The 20,803-nt window shown below is 41.7% G+C and overlaps 1 protein-coding gene across 1 annotated transcript in view; it reads right to left on the bottom strand.

The window, feature by feature from the left end:
- Window positions 1-259: 259 nt before the first annotated feature.
- bach2a (BTB and CNC homology 1, basic leucine zipper transcription factor 2a) overlaps window positions 260-20,803 on the bottom strand; it is a 61,083-nt gene continuing 40,539 nt past the window's right edge. Inside the window, exons 2-5 of the mRNA XM_079573463.1 lie at window positions 19,768-20,045; window positions 12,003-13,313; window positions 4,851-5,057; window positions 260-3,201 (exon numbers count right to left, since the gene is read on the bottom strand). Coding sequence (XP_079429589.1) covers window positions 2,818-3,201; window positions 4,851-5,057; window positions 12,003-13,313; window positions 19,768-20,031 — 2,166 coding nt within the window. The 5' untranslated portion in view covers window positions 20,032-20,045 and the 3' untranslated portion in view covers window positions 260-2,817. The remainder of the gene's footprint in view (window positions 3,202-4,850; window positions 5,058-12,002; window positions 13,314-19,767; window positions 20,046-20,803) is intronic.

Genomic DNA, 20,803 nt, shown 5'->3' with positions numbered 1-20,803 from the left:
ATCGTCAGGATTATTGCAGACTAACCTTGCTCACTCCCCCCCCCCCCCCTCCCTAAATTTGCAGTTGTATAGTAATTTCATATTTTGTGTTATCTCTGAATGGCTGACAAGTACTTTTTACACATATTTTATTTTCTAATGGAGCCAAATCAAAAGAAAGTTCATCACAGTATCAAAACCAAGCGTTTCAAGGTATACCATGAAGATTCGTGTTTATTCTGAAGTGTAAGGCAGCAAATTTGTGCCACTTTTCTATCACAAAACATTGCATTTTTTTCCCTCATGAACTGGTTATAAAGTAGCTGTAGGTGCCTCGATTTCAAGACAGAAGTGGAAATAAAATTTTCAAAGTTGGTCCAATAGTATCAGATAAAATGTAAACGTGTCTGCACAAATGACATGACGGAAGGACGACATGTCTTCTGCTAATGTCCCAGTTTTGGGGGGCCACATGTTGTATTTGGAGACAGGTTTTTGCTTTTGACAGTTCCTTGTTCCCTTACTGAATATAGTAGTTTGGCCTCTGTAACCACTAAGGCAACAACTTGTAGCTGCACTTGTCAGATGCTCAAAAAGTTTTTTTTTTCTTACACTAAAAAATAATTTAGCAGATTTTTCTACAACCTAATTTGCAAGGACTTCTTATATCTTTACAAAAACAAAACAAAAAAAAATAACAAGAAATGCACAAAATTGTAAACATACACCCTTTGAGTTAAAGTAGAACAACTTAAGTAACATGTAAATAAAGACAAATTATAAACAATCAAAATTACAGCTATTACCAAAAGTCAGTCCTATCAGTCGGATAACAACCTACAATGTACATCTATGCATTTTCCTCTACAGCCCGCCCCGTCCCCCTTTTCCACATACAACCAAATAAATAAGTTAGCAATAAGTTCACATTACGGAGATATAACCATTCAAAATATCTGTTAAGACGTACATTCGAATAAGAGTAGCTTGGCTTACGGGTTCAATTCACTTTTTACATGACAACTTTCTGATTGTAACTTTTTGTTTCTGTGTCGCACACGATCACATCTTTCATCTTGAGAGATTTCTGGAGTGGGAAAAAGTGAATTTGCCCTAATACTGTTGACAGGCCATTATTCAGATGCTGTCCAGAGCGCGGCCGTGTGCAGAGAGCCGAGCTGCACTCACCACGGCCACGTGCTTCCTCATCGATTTTTCTACAGCAGATGAATTTGGCATCTCCCTAAATCAATAATGTGCCATTGTGTTGTGTTTGGAGCATCGGACTTCAGACCATACACTATTAGGTGTACAAATTTGCAAGAACAAATTCATTACTTTACATTTTTACACTTTTGTGCCAATTAAAACAAAAACAAAAAAATAACAGATGTGTTTTACACTCACACGTTCGACCGCAGAGTTTTTAGTGTTGTGTACAGTAAAAGGACATTGCATACATAAGTACAACACTTCATATTACATATAGCACAATAAATAAGCGTTTATCTAAGGTAGTGTCTAAAGGAGCATACTGGTGTTTCTGTTTGGGTTTCATCTTATTTCACGTTTCAAGTTTAAAACATTAGTGTTATCCTTTGGAGGCTTGTGACAGCCCAGTTTATTACAATTATTAGAAATGATTGTACTTGCTATTACACAATAATAACAACAACATAAACAAGTCACTTTATGCGTTAGTTTTTTTGTTTTTTTTTCATAAATATCTACACAACGTCACATTTCTTCGGAAAACAAAACAGAAAACACCAGCATGGCCTTTGAACCTGCACATGTCAGTGATTCGCTGGGATAGTTTAAGTGCCTGTGTCCCCGTACTTCGCTCATTTTCATTCAATGCTTTGCGTCACCTCTTGGAGGCGCTGAGCAGTGCTTCAGCCTCGTGTGATTCTGTCTCTTTGCACAGATTTGAAAAAGGCAGGAAAAACGTTATATCCTTTGTCTACGAGAAAATAGAAATGTGAACATTTGACAAAACAAGCTTTGCATAATGAGACATTTGACCAAATGTAGCAGTTTACAAATACACACCTTTGGTAGGGTTTTACTTTACTGTCCTGTGCCACTCAGATATAGATCAAATTAAAAACTAGTTGAGAAATAGAAGGATAATGTTTGCATATAAACATTGCACAAATTGCCAGTAGCAGTTGTTAGCTTAGCGTCGTGAGTGCTACACTCCCTTTAATATTGTAATACCCTTTGCTGTTAGTTGGTGTTAGAGCTTTGTACACTTGTACTGTTTATTTGGAAGTTGATGGCTAACTTTAAAGACCTAACAAGGCATCGCTTTCATGATTTTACATTTCAAACCCTGCACTATTGTATTCACAATTATTTATCATTGGTAAGTATCTTTTAGCTTGAGGACCAGGTGACGCTGGCCTTGTAATCTGTGCTTCAATTGTTAAAGCTATAGGCTAAACTAACAAGTTGAGGCCAACTCAAATACAGTATAATAAAAAATAATACAAATGTTTCATCACGTTTATAAATAAATGTTTGCAATTAAACCATAATAAATTTCAAAAGAACAATAATGCTCAAGTTTGAACTGGACAGTAAAGTAAAAAGCATGTACATGAGAAATTACTGAACATTCGGAGCATTTCCTGAGTTTAACCTCCCATGATGCACTGGGAGGGACGCTGACAGGAAGAGGTGAGACAGAGAGAAAGAGAGAAGCTGCCAGTTGTTAGAAATCGCGATGCAAAAATACCTGTTCAACAGTATTGCTGAGACAACGTTACAAAAAGACAAAATACATCAGATATCAAGATTTCATCGACAGGCGCTGACACGGGCCGCCCCGCAACTTTAGGTGCATGCGTGCCTCTGCTGCTCCTCTGTTGTGCATTTGTCAGTCATCTCCTGGCAGAAATCAACAGTGACGTTGGGGCTACAAACTTCCTCTGTGGACCCCAGCACCAGGGGGCAGTCTTGGGATACGTCCACCCCGTCTTGACCCCCGTCCCGAGAGGGCGTGGCGGGTCGCGGAGGAGGAGTGCACCGGGGCGAGTAAGAGGGCGAGGGGGGCGTGGAGGTCAGGTCGATGCTGGCGGAGACAGGGGCGGGGGGCAGCTGGGGACCCTGGACGTCCCGACACACCTGCTGCGACAGGAAGGAGAGGTTCTGCCACAGCTCCGACATGCAAACCTTCAGCTGGTTACGCTCGCTCAGCAACTTCTCCTTCTCACACACCTGCGGAGGACACACGGGACACCGGGTGAGTCACTTACTGCCACCGGCCAGGTTTACATGGTCAGAGAAATCAGATCACCCGATAATCAGATCTGAAGTGTTTACGTGCTCTACAGAAATTAGATGATCCAAAACTCTGGGTTCTATGTGTGCCAGTGCAGATTTGGATTTTTAGAGCAACAGAAATATCTCCATGCCCCTCCCTTTACTCAGACCTGCAGAACCAGGTGGACAATGACTGGCCTCCATATTTGGACTTGGTCAGGATAGATTTAGCAACTCGAATGTCTGGGGTTCAAACTCCCTTAGCGTTGTCTTATTACTGTGCTTCAAGTTCTTTTAAAAATGTATGTGTAAAGAGAATGGAGCTATGATTTAAACAGTAAATAATCATAGCTGGGACTCGAACTCACAACGCTGAGGATGGAGAAATATTCTGCCTCGACTGTAGGAAACACACTGTACTTTCTCTACAAACAAATTAGAGTTTATTTCATGGATAACTTCACTGTTTTTATATTTCATTTTTTATCAAAAATACTTTCAGTCCTTTCATAATATCCTTTGATTCTGTCTTTGTGACATTAGTTTGGCCTCTTTGCTGTATTTTCCTGGTTAGTTTATGCTCACGTGTGAAAGATCAGAAAGAAATCCGATTATATCAATATCAGATTATGCTGTTTACATGACACATCCAAAATCTGACTCCAGAAATCAGATGACGATTAGATTTTTGGCCTGCATGTAAACGTACCCAATGGCTGCTGTGTCCTTTTCAAACGTTACGATATAGGCACTAGGTTTTTTTTCTCGCTGAAGCTGGCCAGGTGACTCTGACCATTGGCCTGCCCACTGCTCCTACAGGTTGCCCCGGCGGCTTTGAAGGATGGGTCAAACGCAGAGGACAAATTTCCCTACGAGGATCAACCATATTTAAACATTTTTGCTTATGTATTTAGTTCACGTAGGCTGGATAGGCTTCATAAAGTCCGGCATCAGACAATCGATCTTTTGCGGACACATGATTGGAGGCCTGTCATTCACGCAGCGATAGGTGTTTGATACAGCGGCATCAGAATGGCATCGCCCTGTCAGCAGAATTATGACCAGCACGTGACGCAAGCTGAATTTGAACCAAGACATACTAAACACAGCAGCAAGGTTTGCCACAAAAACCAAGAACAGACAGACACCATATTACACCTGTATTAAGCTTGTTGTTCTGACTTCCGATTCCCCAAAGAATTTGATTTTAAGGTGAGACACAGGTGAATAGGGACATTTTCAAAATTACGTGTATGAGATTTTCATAGAAAGAAATGCGTCCAGTTGGAGTTGGGTAGGCCCCTGATTATTGGTCAGCTTTAATTGTTCAGTCTCTTATAAAGCGAGCCTAGTCAGCCCTCTAGTGGTGATATAAAGTATGACACCAGACACTAAAGAAGCCAGTTTTTAGTTTTTGTTTTGTTTGTGTCATCAGCATCAGTGTTGACCATAATGTGGATTTCATATGGTGTAACTAAAAAAGACATGCATGAGGAAGCCCCTGTGCAAAGGTCAATGTGCCCTGTTATAAAAAGAATAATGAATAAATAACACAATAAAAAAAACTCCATTGATAGTATGGCTGTGTATGTATTGGATCGTACCAGTTTGCGTATCTCACACTCCAGGTTCTGTATACAGTCCAGTTTCCTCTTTCGGCAGCGCTGCGCCGCGATGCGGTTCTTGCTGCGTCGCCTGATGTCGTGGATGAACTCCAGCTGCTCTGAGCTCAGTTTGTGCATCTTGATCAGGATCTGAAAGTCGTTCCGCGGCAGGTTCGTGATCTGGTCCACCGGAAAGGGCAGCTTCACCTGGAGTGAGTGAAACAGATTATCAACATAATGTTTAGATATTAAGGTTCGCGCAGTTGTAGCGAGTTTGTGCCACGTGCTTTGGTACGCTGGTCACTAAAGGCATGAGTGCGGGTTACAGCACTCATTTTCACTACATTTACACTGAGGCATGGGCTCTGGGGAAGACGGCACTGCGATATGCCAAAAAACCTTTTAAACCAGTCAACTCTGTCACACTAATGTGCTCTTCGAAATATAGCCTAGGCCTATCACTTTTTTAAAAGGCATGATCAAAATGCGTCACATGTTACACAGTTCAGCTTAGAACATTATTTTTTTCATTGAAATATATAGAAATAAATGCTAACCACATAAATCAATTGAAAGGAAAATTCCCGTCATAAATTCACCATTAGGACCAGAATCGAACACTGTGCAGCCGTGACCACTAGATGTCAGTGTTGAGCTGCAAATCGCCCACAGGAGCTTTTGTCACAAAGAAAAACACATGAGCTCTTTGTCTCAGATGGAACTGCACTAAACCCAATGTGTGCCTTTAAACGGGTCAGTGACAGGCCAAAACATTATAGGAAGTAACCCTCACGGTCAGGCTTTCATCGATGACATTTGAAATGGCAATGCTCATGACAATGTTTAAGTCTTACATAAAAGATCAGTTATATTAATGTATTATGAGTGAAAACAAATGACGTTGACATCAGGTACGGATAATGGTTGTATTTAGATAAGTGCGTGAAATAGTAACAATGGCTTACACTTTTATTGAGCTTTGCAAGCCTGTGCCACACAGTTCTCAAAGCATTACACTGTAGTCATTATTAATTCACTCCATACTCAGTGGTGGTAAGCTACAAATTAAGCCACACTTGCCTTAGGTTAGATTGAGGGAAGTGAGGCTGCCAATCTGCGCCATCGGCCACTCACTCACGCACTACACTCATACAGGCGAGGGCTGAAGTGTTTTGCCGGGATTCAAAACTGTGCACCTCTCGGTTCTTGGACGTCCCGTTCTATATTATTATAGCCATTGTCGACCTATATAACAGGTATGGGCAATGTGGGGCGTTTTAAACAAGTACAATTCTCAAATGTCATCACTGAAACACAAACAATAAGCAACAAAATAGCACCAGACATTACCTTTATAACTATGATAATATGACATACTCTGCGTGTAAGTATGTACATGTATGTATCTATGCATGTATGTATTTTCAAATTATGAATTTACTTAATATCTTTCTTTCTCTCTCTCTCTCTCTCTCTCTCTCTCTCTCTCTCTCTTTCTTTCTTTCTTTTTCTCTCTCTCTCTCTTTCTTTCTTTCTTTCTTTCTGTCTTTCTTTCTCTCTCTCTCTCTCTTTCTCTCTTTCTTTCTTTTTCTCTCTCTTTCTTTCTTTCTTTCTTTCTTTCTTTCTGTCTTTCTTTCTCTCTCTCTCTCTCTCTTTCTCTCTTTCTTTCTTTCTTTTTCTCTCTCTCTCTTTCTCTCTTTCTTTCTTTCTGTCTTTCTTTCTCTCTCTCTCTTTCTTTCTCTCTCTCACTCTCTCTCTTTCTCTCTTTGTTTCTTTCTCTCTTTCTTTCTCTCTCTCTCTCTCTCTCTTTCTTTCTTTCTTTCTCTCTTTCTTTCTTTCTTTCTTTCTTTCTCTCTTTCTTTCTTTCTTTCTTTCTGCAGAGTTTAGTTGCTGATTCTTAAGACGACTTGATAAGGGCTTGCGTAATCCTCCATTCATTTTATTCACGCACACATTGGCAGGTCAGCGGGCTACATTGCTGCCCATCTCTCTTGTAAGTTCATGCCTGTCTGTGCCTTCCTATAATGCTAATGTCCATTTGGTGCAGTCCCATGTGTCACCCTGTGTAGTGTTGTCTCCTCAGTGCATCAGCGCAGTGTTGCCAGCTTGTAACGATGACATCATTCACTCCTCTGACAGTGGGAGAAAAGGGAGCAGCGTGCATGTGTGAATGAGTGTGCACACGAGTGAGAGAGAGTGTGAGAGAGAGAGCGAGAGATGGAGGGAAGGAGAGAGATGTGCCGCCTGTCCTTTACACTGTAGACGTCTATATATAGCCCCGTGACTCTGAGCAGTCACATAATAAGGTTGGAATGACAAAGTGAGCCACGCTTGGTAATAAATCCGCGCAACAATGGCCACAACGCCTGTGTTCTGCTTTCCAATTTTAACTCTAAAGAACCCCATTCCTTCACTTGTTGTTGGCGGAGGTGGTTAAAGGGGGAAAAAAAACAAAAAAACTCATAATTTAAAAGACGTGTGGGGATTTTCATTCATTTGGTCGGAGATGGCAGTTCTGCGGGGGGAGATTAAAGGGTTGTGATGTGCACTGTTGGCTCCACCGCTGAGCCCCAGGTAGCGCTTAGCGTGCAGCGGAAGGGTAATTTTCATCATCTGCATCATCATAAGTCACGAGTGTCAAATGCAAAGCTCATGAGTCAAGCCTGTTGGGCCTCATTGCAATTTTGATTCTCCCGCTAAGTGTATTTCAATCATACCGGTGGAAATAGTTTAGATTGCAGGTTTTAACAGGTTTTTGAAAATGGTATTGCACATCTTTAAAGAGAGTGAAGGGGAGACACCGCAGGTTTGTTCTCTTAACATTACATCTCCACAATAACATGTTTAATTATTGCACTGTCTCAATGTGTCTCCATAGGTTTGCATGGTAAATTCTAATTTCGAGAGCCATTTTCTCAATGCATTTTTCTCACATTGTGGCGACATGTATCTCCACATCAGTAGCCCTTACAGACTTCAAACTTTCTAATCTTGGATTTAACAATACTTTGAAGGTTTTTTCAGGGGGATTTTTTCTTATATATATAATCCATACCCTTAAAAAACAAGCCGAAATTTCAATTTTTACAGATTTTTCCACTAAAAAACATCAAATTTTACAACAAAATAAAATAAAATCATAAATTTAAACCAGGCTCCATCCATTATTCAGCTTTCATCGCCCAAAATATGTGGAATTTTGGGCATTTTTAGGCATAAAGGGCCTTATTTATAAATGAAAGCACAAAATGACCAAAAATTTGCAATAAATTGTTTTCTTCATATTTAGGTCCGTAATCTACAGCGAAAGTTTCAAATCGATATCTCTAAATAAATAAAAATCCCTATTCACCTGCAGTCTCTCACCTGAAAGGTTAAAATACAAAAAAGAGAGAGAGATTAATTCACCACCATGATTAGCTTGAGCCAATAATGACAAACCAAGTGTTTTAAATCTTGAGAGATATTTAGTGTAGGAAAAGCGAGTATGCCCGAATACTGCAGCATATTTTATAACATGCCATTGACTAACTTAAAGGTACCATTTTTTTTTATTGTGATGGAACAAAAATTGGTTATACTTTAAACCTAGACATTTTGTGCATCTAATTATAAAGCAATTGTATCAATTTCATGAGGTTTCAGGCTGACAGTGACAGCAGTGACCCTTAAAAGTGACCCTGCAAGTTGTGAAACGTGGCTTTAAACTCGTGAACCTGTGAAGAATTGGGATGTTATATGTTGTTGTATGACTTTTGGACCACAACTAACATTTTAATTTGGTAGCTTCCTCTTTCATTGTTTGTAATAAAAAGAAAAAAGGCATCGCTTGGTGTTGTTGAGTTGGTCAGGACCAGGTTCGGCAGCATTATGTGCCCAAAGAGTACGGTCAGACTGCCTGAATATAGTAAATAACCAATTAATTCCCATGGATTTAGCACAGGTATGAGCTAAAATGACAATAGATCCAAGTATTCATTGGCCTCAAATTGTGAAAGAGTGGTTTGAGACATCATTTTCACTCATGGACTGGCCACCAAAGTTCAGATCTGAACCTCACTGAGAATCTTTGGGATGTGCTGAGGAAGCTCATGAAATAATGATATGAATCTTATGTTAGGTTCCTGGAATGTATGTCACCACCAAAATCATGTTTCACTGAAAACCTCCATCGAAAGACAAGCTCAGTCCCCTCTTTTCATTCAACTCTGTCAAAACGCCGAGAGTCCTTTAACCTAATTGTTTCCCCTATGACAAGCGCGCAGAGGACACCAGTGCGGGGCTGCTGGTGGGACTGGCCTAGTTGGAAAAGGCCAGTTTTGAGGTTGGGTGAAGCAGATGGCGGAGGAAGCGTGGACAGGACACCTTCCACCTGCCTATAGGGCACCCAAGGGTGTGTGAGTGTGTCCGCGCCGTGGGTGAGACAAGTGGGTCAGGACACAGAACTGGGACAGAGCAGTTAGGCACACACTACGAGGGGTAGAGACACACACATTTGGGCTAAATTTAAAATGGCGGAGGAAAAAAAAAGAGTTGAATCGAGCTTGGGGGTAATACCACTGTACTACTGAATATATTATCTGTGATTAAACTGGGCCTTCAACAGGTTTCGAAATTGTTGCTTGTGAGATTTATGTCCCAGAACTTACACCGCACTGTAAAGAGGTGGAAAGCAATTAAATAGTTCTAGATACTTTATTTTTATGTACAGTTTAATAATCCTGCTTCTGAATGAGCTGCCTTTTATCTCTGTTGTATACAGCCGTACTAGAAGTAATGTTATGCTTTGGTGTTGGTACATATATAGAAGTATTAGTGATTGGATACAGTGCCAGTGTAGATAAGCAGCGGATGAACAGAAGTCGAGGTATTATTATTAGTAGCAGTTAGTATTGTAATCTCAGCTATTCAGAGAGACTTGTAGCATTTTTCATGGCCGTGTTCGTTTGTTACTTTTTTCATCGTCGATTTCAAGCATGTGTGTGTAAGCTCTTAAAGAAGTCGAGGCTTTTCAAAGATGTCAACAGGAGTGGGTTCTTTACGTTGAAGACTCTTATCCAAAAGGCTTCTTGAGCGTCATGTTGCGCTCATCTACAATTGACAAAATCCTTTACCACAACATTTGGAAAACAGTTTTAACAATAATGGATAAAGGGGATTCCCTAATTCAAAAACTTGAATATTTTAGACCTCCATTGCATATTATTTAATCCTTTAGCACAATGCCCGCTTTGAAATCACAAAGACCAATATTTGAGCCTGGCTTGAGGGCAGTAGTTGAGGACATATCCTACAGCACATGGGTCAAGGTCAAGGCCCGCAAGATGATTTAATGTGGCCCTTTGAGGAGCATGAATTCCTGAGCATGTCAAAAAATAAAGTAAGTCTCTGGCCCATTCCTGTGCAGAGTTATGGATTTTAAAAGAAATAACCAGTTTGGTCACTCCAGGCACTAGGGGGCAGCTTAAATTTAACAAAGAAAATAATTCCACACGTGTCCAGCAAAGGGCACTGACATAATAAGAGATCAGGATAAATATTATAGCCACGTGGTAAATGGTCAGTCTGCTCCAGGGCGACTGTGGCTACAATAGTAACTTACTGCCATCGAATGTGGAATGAATGAATATTGACTTCATGTAGCACTTTGAGAAACATGTGACACAGGCTGATGAAGCACAATAAGTGTAAGCCGTTATTTATGAGGCCACGGTCCTTTACAATATATGTGGCCCGCGACCCGCTGTGGGGGCTGAATTTTGGCCCTCGACCCAAACGACTTCGACACCCTTGTCCTACAGGCTTTAGGTCAAGGTCAAGTTGACTGTGAATGGGTATAGGGTCTCCAGTCAATGCACTGTCCTCTACATATGTGCAACATAAGAGCATGAGGCAACCGGAGCGGGATCCTGCAGAGAGAATACACTCATCTCACATATCATCGGATATTGCATGTACTTAGCCATTACCATGGAAACCGTATACCAGCTCTTTTAAGTCCACGAGTGTTGGAAGTGTTTGCGTCATTTCTCCGGAGGGGGGAAAAACTGTCTAAGAATAGCACGCTGTAAATCATATAGAGGGGACTTGAAAACATAATTGATACAGGGTTGTAACATGGGAAAATGTGCTCTAAAGGTCATCTGTTGTACTTTTTGGGGTATACTTAAAAGACGGCTCCAACGATGCAGGAAGGGGCTGTTGTAAAAACACAAGTGGCTAAAAATGCTTGAGAAGATTTCCACAAGACTAATAATGTTTTAAAATGGACATATAAACAGACCTAGTATCCCAGCATTGATATTTTTGATGTCTCTGCAAGTATTAAATATTTACAATGAAATCCAGGCACTGGAGCTGGTGAAGATTTGCCTCCTGCAGGCAGCTGTCGGAATAACTTCTTAAAAAGTGTGCTTTCTGTTTCGATTCACAGCGTGATTTACAGCTTCAGCACGGCAAGATAAAGAGACTTTCTGTGCGGAACCTTTATAATGTTGGATTATGGGCTTTAAAATATGGAAGACAGTTTAACAGATTGATGTGCTGGCACCGAACAAGAAACATGAATGTGAATGAATGTTAGGAGTTGATTGTGCATGATATGTCCACTACTACATTTAATACATCTCATATACACCCTACCAACCATCGGCACTTCCATTATAAAACTCCATTTGCATTCATTAGCAACTGTAAGTACTACTCAGATGTAGAGCATGTTATTTGCTCTCATTCAGTTCTCTGATTTTGTGCAGTTTGTCATTGGAACGAGATTTCAATTGGCATCCTTCTGGTTGCAACACTGTGACACTGCCCCCATTTACTGAAGGCATATAATGATCGACAAATGTACTTTTGTAGTTTTTGTGCTTTTGCCACCTGTTGTTACTGGGCAGGACGGTACAGCATGTGGAGCTGGATTTTCATCAAAAGATTCAGGAGTCCAACTCATTGTGCTAAGGTACGGTGCGAAGAATGTGTGCAGCTGCTTTAATTTATAGACAATGTATCCACAATCGTGAGTCATTTTCAGCTTCCACGAGAACAGGAGTAGATATTAAAACTGATATACTGAGACCCATGCTCACAACCACAGGGTGAACTATCTCTACAAATACATGTAACAATAAAAGGTTGGTGTAATGGACTCACCTCAGGCCCAGCAGCTCTCGGGGAGATCCCACTCTCGCTGTCCCCTTCTGAGAACGATCCCGATTCGTCGCTGGAGTTCATCCCGCTCGTACCAAAGCCCCCCTGTTCAGTCTTGATTTTGGAACAGTCCTGAGCGTTCCTCTGCTCCACCAGCCCGGCCAGGCAGTGGGACAGCCCCGAGATGGACCCTGAGCGTGGGGACGAGGAGTAGTCAAACTGGGGCAAGCTGGATGGCGAGATCCCACTGCCTCCGTCGTCCGGGAAGGAGAACGAGGATCGCGAGCTGGAGGTTTGCGTCTGGGGTTCTGACGGAGAGGGTGAATGGGCTGGTGGTTTTGCGGGGACACTTGTGGTGAGGCATGACCGTCCGCTTGAAGGCGACTCCACTTGCATCAACGCCGACACCTTGTCCCTAAACTTGTCCTCGATGTACGACTGACCCATGTGCCTTTCCCCGGCCGCTGACGAGAAAATCACGCTACTTCGCCTGTCCAGTTCCCCTTCGTGTTTCGACGACGAAGCTTTCGATAACGGCCTCTCCATGTCCCGCTTGTCCCTCGTGCGGTCCTTCACGAGATCCCTGTAGTGGTTGAGAGACAGTCTGTTGGTAAGGAGCTGCTGGATGGTCGTATTGGGCACCGCGCTGAGGTCCAGGCCGCCCCTCTGGAGGTAGGATCTGAGGCAGGAGGAAGGTGAGCCTTGGCCTGGCGAGTGCTCCGCTGCTACTGGGACCCCTTCCACCTCCAACTCCATCTCCAAAACTTCTTCCGTACACAATTCAGGATTGTAACCGTTCCGATTTTCTCCTGCTTCCTCAAACAAATACGGCTCCTCCTTGATTCTCGAAGGCGTCAGGAGAGGTTGTGTGGGATCTTGGTAGTGGGAGTTGACCGGGCTAGCTGAGGTACGATTCGGCAAAACACCCTCGTCGTGATGCTTTTCACCGTTGTGCTTGTTGTCAATGATTGGATACTGGTATTTCCTATATTTGGGGCTGTACTTGGGCAGTGGCGCGGTGGGTGCTACATGATTGGCCTGCTGCCTGTGTTCCAGCATGGAATCGTTCGACGGGATCGTCTCGTCGAACTCCTCGGCCATTACATCATCGTCGGAGTCTTGAGCTTTGCCGTTGATGGCGTGCTGGCTGTCGTTCTGAAGCTGTGCTTGGAGGAAGCGGAAACAGGAGTCCTCTAAGTTGTGAACACCGAGGAAGTCAGCGCACAGGATGACCTCGTGAATGTTCTCACGGCTTATGACGAGCTTGGCAGTGTAGGCAAACTGGAGCAGCGGAGCAAAGCCCTTAGCTGTGACCTGCAGCATAAAAGAAAAGGTGGAATTACGTTAATGGATCAGTCATGTCAGACGTAACTACTACATTCACTCCTCACTCAGAGACATTATGAATTTGTGACAGTGCAGCAGCCCAGATTGAAGAGCATATTGAAAAGTAATTCTACTCTTTAGCCCAGAGATCCAATAGGTGAGTCCAATAGGTGGATTCAATCTGGCTCCTGATTTGTAAGAGCACAAATTTCCCCCAAAATGCCCATTCCTGTGCAGAGTTATGAATGCTCTATCAGGATATAAACAACACATTATAATCACGTGGTAAATGGACAGTCTGCCCCTGGGCGGCTGTGGCTATAATAGCCTTGTGACACAGTGCTAAGTGTTAAGTGTAATACAAGTGTAAGTTCAGGTTACAGTCCTGTCAGGCTCATTATTATTCATTTATTGTAGTATAGTATATTCCCAATCAAAACACATTTTACAGAAGCTTTTGTTTATGGACCTTGGCAATACACTCCCGATATATTTTGATCCCCAGCAAAATTTACTTGGAGACCCCTGCTTTAGCCTCTCCAACAACTGACCACAATCCCACTAACAGGGATGTTGGAGCTCTTCTCCTGAGCCACTGTCTGGTTTGATCTTGTTTGTGTTTACAAAGTTTCATTATTTGATCAAGTCCAAGGGATTTTTCCACTCTCCCAATCAATTAGCTTTGATGTATTTACGCTGACTCCAGTTCATTTGAAGACCTCTTACTCATACTCGCTCTGTGACTGAACTGCAAAAACATCACTAAATATCGACAAGCTTATTGAGCAGTCCGTGTATTCCTGGGAAACACATCAGTTCTGGTGGTATGACATTATGCATTTCTGTTGCATATCACAAATTGGATGTTTAAAAGCAGTGCTCAGCAACTTATAGATTGACCCCACAAGCAATAAATCTGCTCTCTTCATAGTTATTTCTGCTGCTTGCTTATTTTTTTCATCTTCCAAGCTCACCCCTCCCCACTTTATTCTTCTTCATCTTCCCGCCCGCATGCACGCGGACATGTGTGTGAGTGTGCGGACCTGAGTGCATATAGACACTGTTTATCTGAAGGTGTGCCTGGTGGAGAGTGCTGCGTGTGCATGAAAACCCCTGTCTGTCCGTCTGTCTGTCTCTGCAGAGGACTGTAAGCCTGTTTTCAGCTGGCATCAGCAACTGCTTCCTCCTGTGCAGAAATATCCACAGTGGCAACAAGAGACGAGCCAGTCCCCCTTCATCACAAAGCGGACACGGGGAATGGATACGATGTGAGCCATTTCAAAGTTATGTAAATAAGGTAAAAATCATTTAACTGTAGTGCTGAATATTGACTTAACATTATATCAAGCCAGTCTATTTAGTTTCTTACTCAAGTGATGCCTGCCTAAAAGATGTTCAAATGTTTTAATCTATTAAAATTACTACTGATAAACAATTGAGCTACAAATATGCAAACAGACATCCATAAATATTGATCCCTGCGACTGATTTAATTTCAGTCATGTTTCACCAATGTTGTGCTAAAAATATGCGTAAAATGTTTATTTTATTTATTTGTTTATTTGCTTAGTTTGTATGCCATGCCGGATTGTAGCCAGGGGCGAATGTTGTCTCACACTCCCTCTCAGACATATTGTCATCATCCTGGCCTCGCAGCAGACCCAATTGTACATGTGTTTAGTGGTAGGGGAAACATTAATTTAAGTTAAGGTATACTTAATCAATCCCTGTTGGGAAATTCGTTCTCTGTATTTGATGTTGGGGAGACCTTTAGGAGCAGCGGGCAGCAAGCGGATGGTGGTCACAAAACACCTGGCTGAAACTTGTTTTTGGTGGGGAAACCGGAGTACCTAGAGGAAACCTATGCAGACACAGCAAGAACAAACACGGAAAAGCTCCATCCGGGGATCGAACCCAAGACCTTCCACCTGTCAAGCACGAGCACCGGCGCTGGATCAAACCTGGGACTTTCTTTATGTGCGACAAGAGTGCTAGTCGGCATGGTAGACATGGTGGCGCAGTGGTTAGCGCTCGTGCTTCACAGCTAGAAGGTCCGGGTTCGATCCCCACCTGGACGGGGCCTTTCTGTGTGGAGTCTGCATGTTCTCCTTGTGTCTGTGTAGGTTTCCTCCAAGTATTCTGATTTACCCCACCACTAAAACTATGTGCAATAGAATAAATGTAGTGAGTGGGTGGTTGGTGGTGGTCGGAGGGGCCGATGGCACAGACTGGTTGCCTTTCTTCTGTCAGTCTACACCAGGGCAGCTGTGGCTACAATAAATATAGCTTACCACCAGCGAGTATGGAGTTAATGAATAATGCAATGTAAAGCGTCTTTGAGTGTCCAGCTATATAAAACCAATGCATTATTAGTATTATTATTAACCAATGCACCTCTGCGCTTATGAATCAAGGCATTTGGCTCAAATTAGTCAGATGGTTGTTATACTACGATTCCCTTAAGACCCTTAAGATCAGACACGACCAGACCACTCTCCAGAGGCTGAGATATTAACACATAGATGTAGGCATTATATCCTTTAAGCCCTGGTTAAATTCCTCCAGAGTCAGTCACCTCATGACCAGAACCACAGCACAGTGCACTAAACCTCTTTTGCTTCTCTGTTGTTGGATAGCTTCGTGATTAACATATTTGTTTTGCATTGTGTTCTACTTCAAGCACCTATTCAGACCATTAGCTTCACTGGCATACTCTCAGCACCTGCGGTATTTGTACTTAACAATATAACCTCTCGATATCAAAGCTGTGATTTACCACCACCAACAAGGAGGCTCTTAACATAATTTCCCCGTGTTTGTGTGCCATTTCATTAAAATCATATTCAGATCGAGCACTTACTGTACCTGTGCTTGCACTCAGTTCACTTACAACGCAAATGAAGAGGTTCCTTAACACATGGACACCTCACCAGGTAAAAACATATTGGAAAGTGAGCATCTACCAGCAGCACAACTTCAGAAAAACAATGTTAATTTATGGACACCTTTCAGATAAAATGGCTGTATCCCTCACTTATTTTCATTATTACAATTGATCAGGCTTGTTGGTTTATTCCTGTTGCTGTAATCGCCCCTTGTAATTGAGGAGAGGGTATGCGTATGGGGCAGTCTGAAAATAAAACGGCGCTTACGGTCATTACGGTATGATGGGCTTTGATTTGTTAAGCGTTGAGCCATGTGACTGATCACTGTATAAGGTGGACGCACACAGACGTATTAATCAATATGACAGAACTGGGCCACTGTAATGGTAATGGCGGCCGCCGGGAGGAGACGCAGTTCCCCAATCGCCCCAACACCGGTGCAGAGAAGAGAAGGAGGGGGGGGCAAATATGCAGGCCAACAACATTAATATTCACTTCAGACACCTCCTCATAAACAGATCAATTTGTGTCAACCTGCCGGCTTCCTCCCAGTGCCCTTCCCCTGACCCGCGCGTCCAGAGAAGGTTAAAGAATGCACGCCGTTGTTCCCCCCCGAATGAAAATGATGCAACACAGCTCAACGGTTTGGTCAACTGAATTAATAGAAGCAGGCCTCTCATTAAATACAGAGTCCAAGCAAATATTAGTCCAAGGGTGATATCTCCATCAGTTTAAATTCTCCAGTATCTTATAAAGAAATGATTCAAAGTTATATGTTTTGATGTTCTACTCTCGTCTTAACCTGTGCTGTTCCATTTATCACAGTGCTTCACGATCTTAGAATAAGTAATATGCTCTAAAACGTATCCTTTGTCCCATTCTGTCGACTAAAAGCATTTTGTTTTACCCATGAATTAGAAGAATTAATACATCCCTCGCACCAGAACCACACCATTGTTTTATTTCTTGATTTTACAAATTAAAGTTGATAAATGACTCACTAATTTTTCAGTTATCTGCATAACAAAGAAGGCTTAATATCATTACAATCTGCTCCCATCTGGTGGAGGAAACTCTTCTCTCATTTAATGAATGAAGCGAACATGAACAGGTCCTCTTTCATGCCAACACCTATCTGACTCTAGATTAGGACAAAGCTCAGAGTATGGGCTTCCTTTATTTGTAGCATTATTGACCCTATGACAAATGTTTTATTGAACACCTATTAATCCCTGCCTTAACCGAGTGCATTTTCTCCAGTTGAGCTTTACCCTCATCCATAAAGTCACAGCCTTTAGGCAAGTGTAATGCCTCATTTGAAAGACCCACAAAACTCATCGAAATTGAGCCTTTCCCATTGCTTTTTTGTTGGGTTTTTGTCACATTTTTGCCACATTTTCATCACCGTTTGTCACTTTTTCATCACATTTTTGTTACTTTTTCATCACTCTTTTGTTGCTTTTTTGTCATTTTTTTTCACCACTATTTTGCTGCATTTTCATCCTTGTTTCCGCCTCATTTTTGTTGCTATTTTAACACTTTTTCCAAGAAACTTTTAGATTCGGCTAAAGCCACACTGGAGAAAATGTGAAAAAGTTAATGAACTATGTAGAGACTGTTCTTAATTGTTATAAGGATGGTATGTTCAATGTTCCACACCACACATGAAATTTAAAAGGTTATTTTAATTTTGATTCATATTAACATCCCCATGCATTTTTTGTTTGAATAACTGACTTGAATCCATAATGAAACCTTTCAGGATAACTGGTGCTATGTATACTGTCACTTGGCAGTGTATCTAATCCGCTGCAGTGATCCTCATATTCATATCATAACATGCATTATTACTTTCAGAAAGCATCAGCAGTTGTGAGAAATCCCCCATTTAGTCACGCCGCCCGAGCCAGACTGTGTACATAAAATATTGATCGCTTCATCTTGGAGTATCAAATATGTCAAAGTAAATTACACTGCAATTCAGCCAAAGTACCACAATAACATCAGCCGAAACTGCTCCGAGATCGACAATGGGCCCGGAGCCCGGTGTTTAAGGCAGAGTGAGCAGAACCTTTAGTCAGCGTTAAAGAGACGCATTACTCAGCACAATGAAGTCAGCGGCAACTTTATGTGCTGGGATAATGTCTGCGCCAGAGCCATTGACTGCGGTTTCACTGTTATGTAGCACATCTGACGATAAATGAAGTAACTTATCACTAATAGAGGCGTACGGCATGGCAACAGAAGCCAAATTAGTGTCAACTTTGACGGAATACCTTTTATTTATTCTTTATGAGTCTCTGGCCTGGGTATCAAAACAAATAATTTCATAACTCAACATTCATTTGGCTTCTTCTGCCATGCTGTGACATCATCTGCATACCCTCTATACTACCAATATAGGACACCATAACATTAAAATATGACTTGACCACAGAATAAGTTTTATATAAAAGAAAAGAAACTGTGACCATCAATATAGCTATTTCAGTCCGTTTCCTGTTTCGATCCAGCACGCCAAAATAAAAGCACCATCTTATTCATTAGTTCAACTTTCTTTCTGCCTAACTATTAATTGACAAAACACTTAAAATGTTTGTATTTAATGATATTTTTGTAATGTTGCAAGTACCTGCTGAACTAATCAATAAGACGAGCTGTGTGCTTTTATTTTGGCGTGCTGGATCGAAACAGGAAGTCACTTCTTGGGCAGCGTATTTATGATTTGAAGTTATGCACAGAGTCGATTAACCTCTTAACCCCCACCTGAACCGAGGGCATTTTCTCTAATTCAGCTTTACCTAAATCTAAAGGCTTCTCGACTGGAGAGCAACAGTGTAATGCCTCATTTGAAAGCTAAGATCTACAAAAGGGATTGCAACTTTTTAGTCGCGTCGTCACTGTGATTTTTTATTGCTTTTTTATTGCTTTTTTTGTCACGTTTTTTGCTTTGCTTTTTCGTCACTTTTTTGTTGCGTTTTCATCCTTGTTTTTATCGCTATATTTTTTTTGAGCTTCTAGATTTAGGTAAAGCCAAACTGGAGAAAACGTGCTCAGTTTAGATGGGGGTCAAGAGGTTACATTTTATTTATAGGAGTCTTGTTTCAGTGATTCTTGCTGTTTGTCGTGTGTTTGATTGATTGTTGTTTCCTTTAGATTTATTATTTTTCTCTGTGCACTGTTGAAAGTGGTTCTGCTCCACAAGTTAAGTTCTTAACAGATTGACCTTTTAACCCCCGCCTTAACCTAGTGCATTTTCTCCAGTTCAGCTTTAAAGCAATATATGCCTCATTTGAAATCTAAAACCTACAAAACTGATATAAAGTGATATTTTTCCTTGCGTTGTTGCCGCATTGTCATCCCTTTTTTTCTTTCTTGTTGTGTTTTCATTCATTGTGTTTGTGCTGCATTTTCATCCTCGTTTTTGTCTAATTTTTGTTGCTATTTTGACATTTATTTCTTTTAGATTTGGGGAAAGCCAAACTGGAGAAACTGTGCTCAGTTCAGGTGGGGGTTAAGAGGCTAATCATGATCTTGTTTGGAGGTGTGGAGATTACCTTGTCTGGCAGGGTGATGACAGGCTCGCTCTCCCCGGGCGTCCCGTTGTGCAGCAGGGCCTGGAGGAAGTACCTGCTGCTGGCCGCCAGGACGGCCCGGTGGGCGCGCACCTCCCTGCCCTCCACCAGCACCGTCACATCGCACAGGATGCCCTGCCGCCGCTGCTCCTCCAGGCTCAAGAGCACGTTGGCACAGTGCACCTTGGACTCGTACACGTACAGGGGCGCGGCCGCCTCTCCATCCCGGTCCTCTCCCCCCGACATCACTCTCTAGCACCCTGCAAAGAACACAAAAAGGGAACGGGAAGTTTAGAAGAGTGCATGTCAAACAAAACCTTTAACCTCTTAACCCCTGCCTTAACCAACAACATTTTCTCCAGTTAAGCTCTACCCAAATGTCAAAGCTTCTTATAGCCTACAGGCCAGTGCCTCATTTGAAAGCTAAGATTCAGATAAGCTAAACTAAGAGCAAAACAAATCTAAATGGATCATTTTCCTCGCTTTGTTGCTGTATTGTTGACACTTTTCTGTGGATTTTTTTATGGCATATTCATCCTCGTTTTTGTCAAATTTCTGGGGCTTTTGGCTCATTTTTTTGTCAGTTTTGTATTGCGTTATCTTTCTCATTTTCGTTACGTTCTTATTTGTCACATTTTTATGGCGAGTTTTCATCCTTGCTTTTCTCACTTTTTCTTGCATTTTCATCCTAATTTTTGTGGCTTTTTGTTCCTTTTTTTCTTTTAATGTCATGTTATTGTTTATTTTCATCCCATTTTTGTCACTTATGTTGCTCTTTTGTCGCTTTTTTCAAGTTTCTATTTGGGTAATGCCAAACTGTAGAATATCTGCTCTGTTTAGAGGTTAAAGGGTCTATAATAGGCCTGAACTGGACTAAATAATGTCTAACATACTCATATTTAATTTGTGGGTTAAGAACCAGTTTAGTCCTGATTTGATCTTGATCTTGGCCTGGTTTTACGTGGAAGGTAATTTTTTTTATAGTACATAAAAGTTTAAGAACGACTGCATCAGAGCA

Source organism: Gobius niger, assembly GCF_951799975.1.
Source record: "Gobius niger genome assembly, chromosome: 16".
Taxonomy (NCBI): Eukaryota; Metazoa; Chordata; class Actinopteri; order Gobiiformes; family Gobiidae; genus Gobius; species Gobius niger.
The sequence above is the reverse complement of the archived record's forward strand: the minus strand, read 5'-3'. Positions and strand labels throughout refer to the sequence as shown.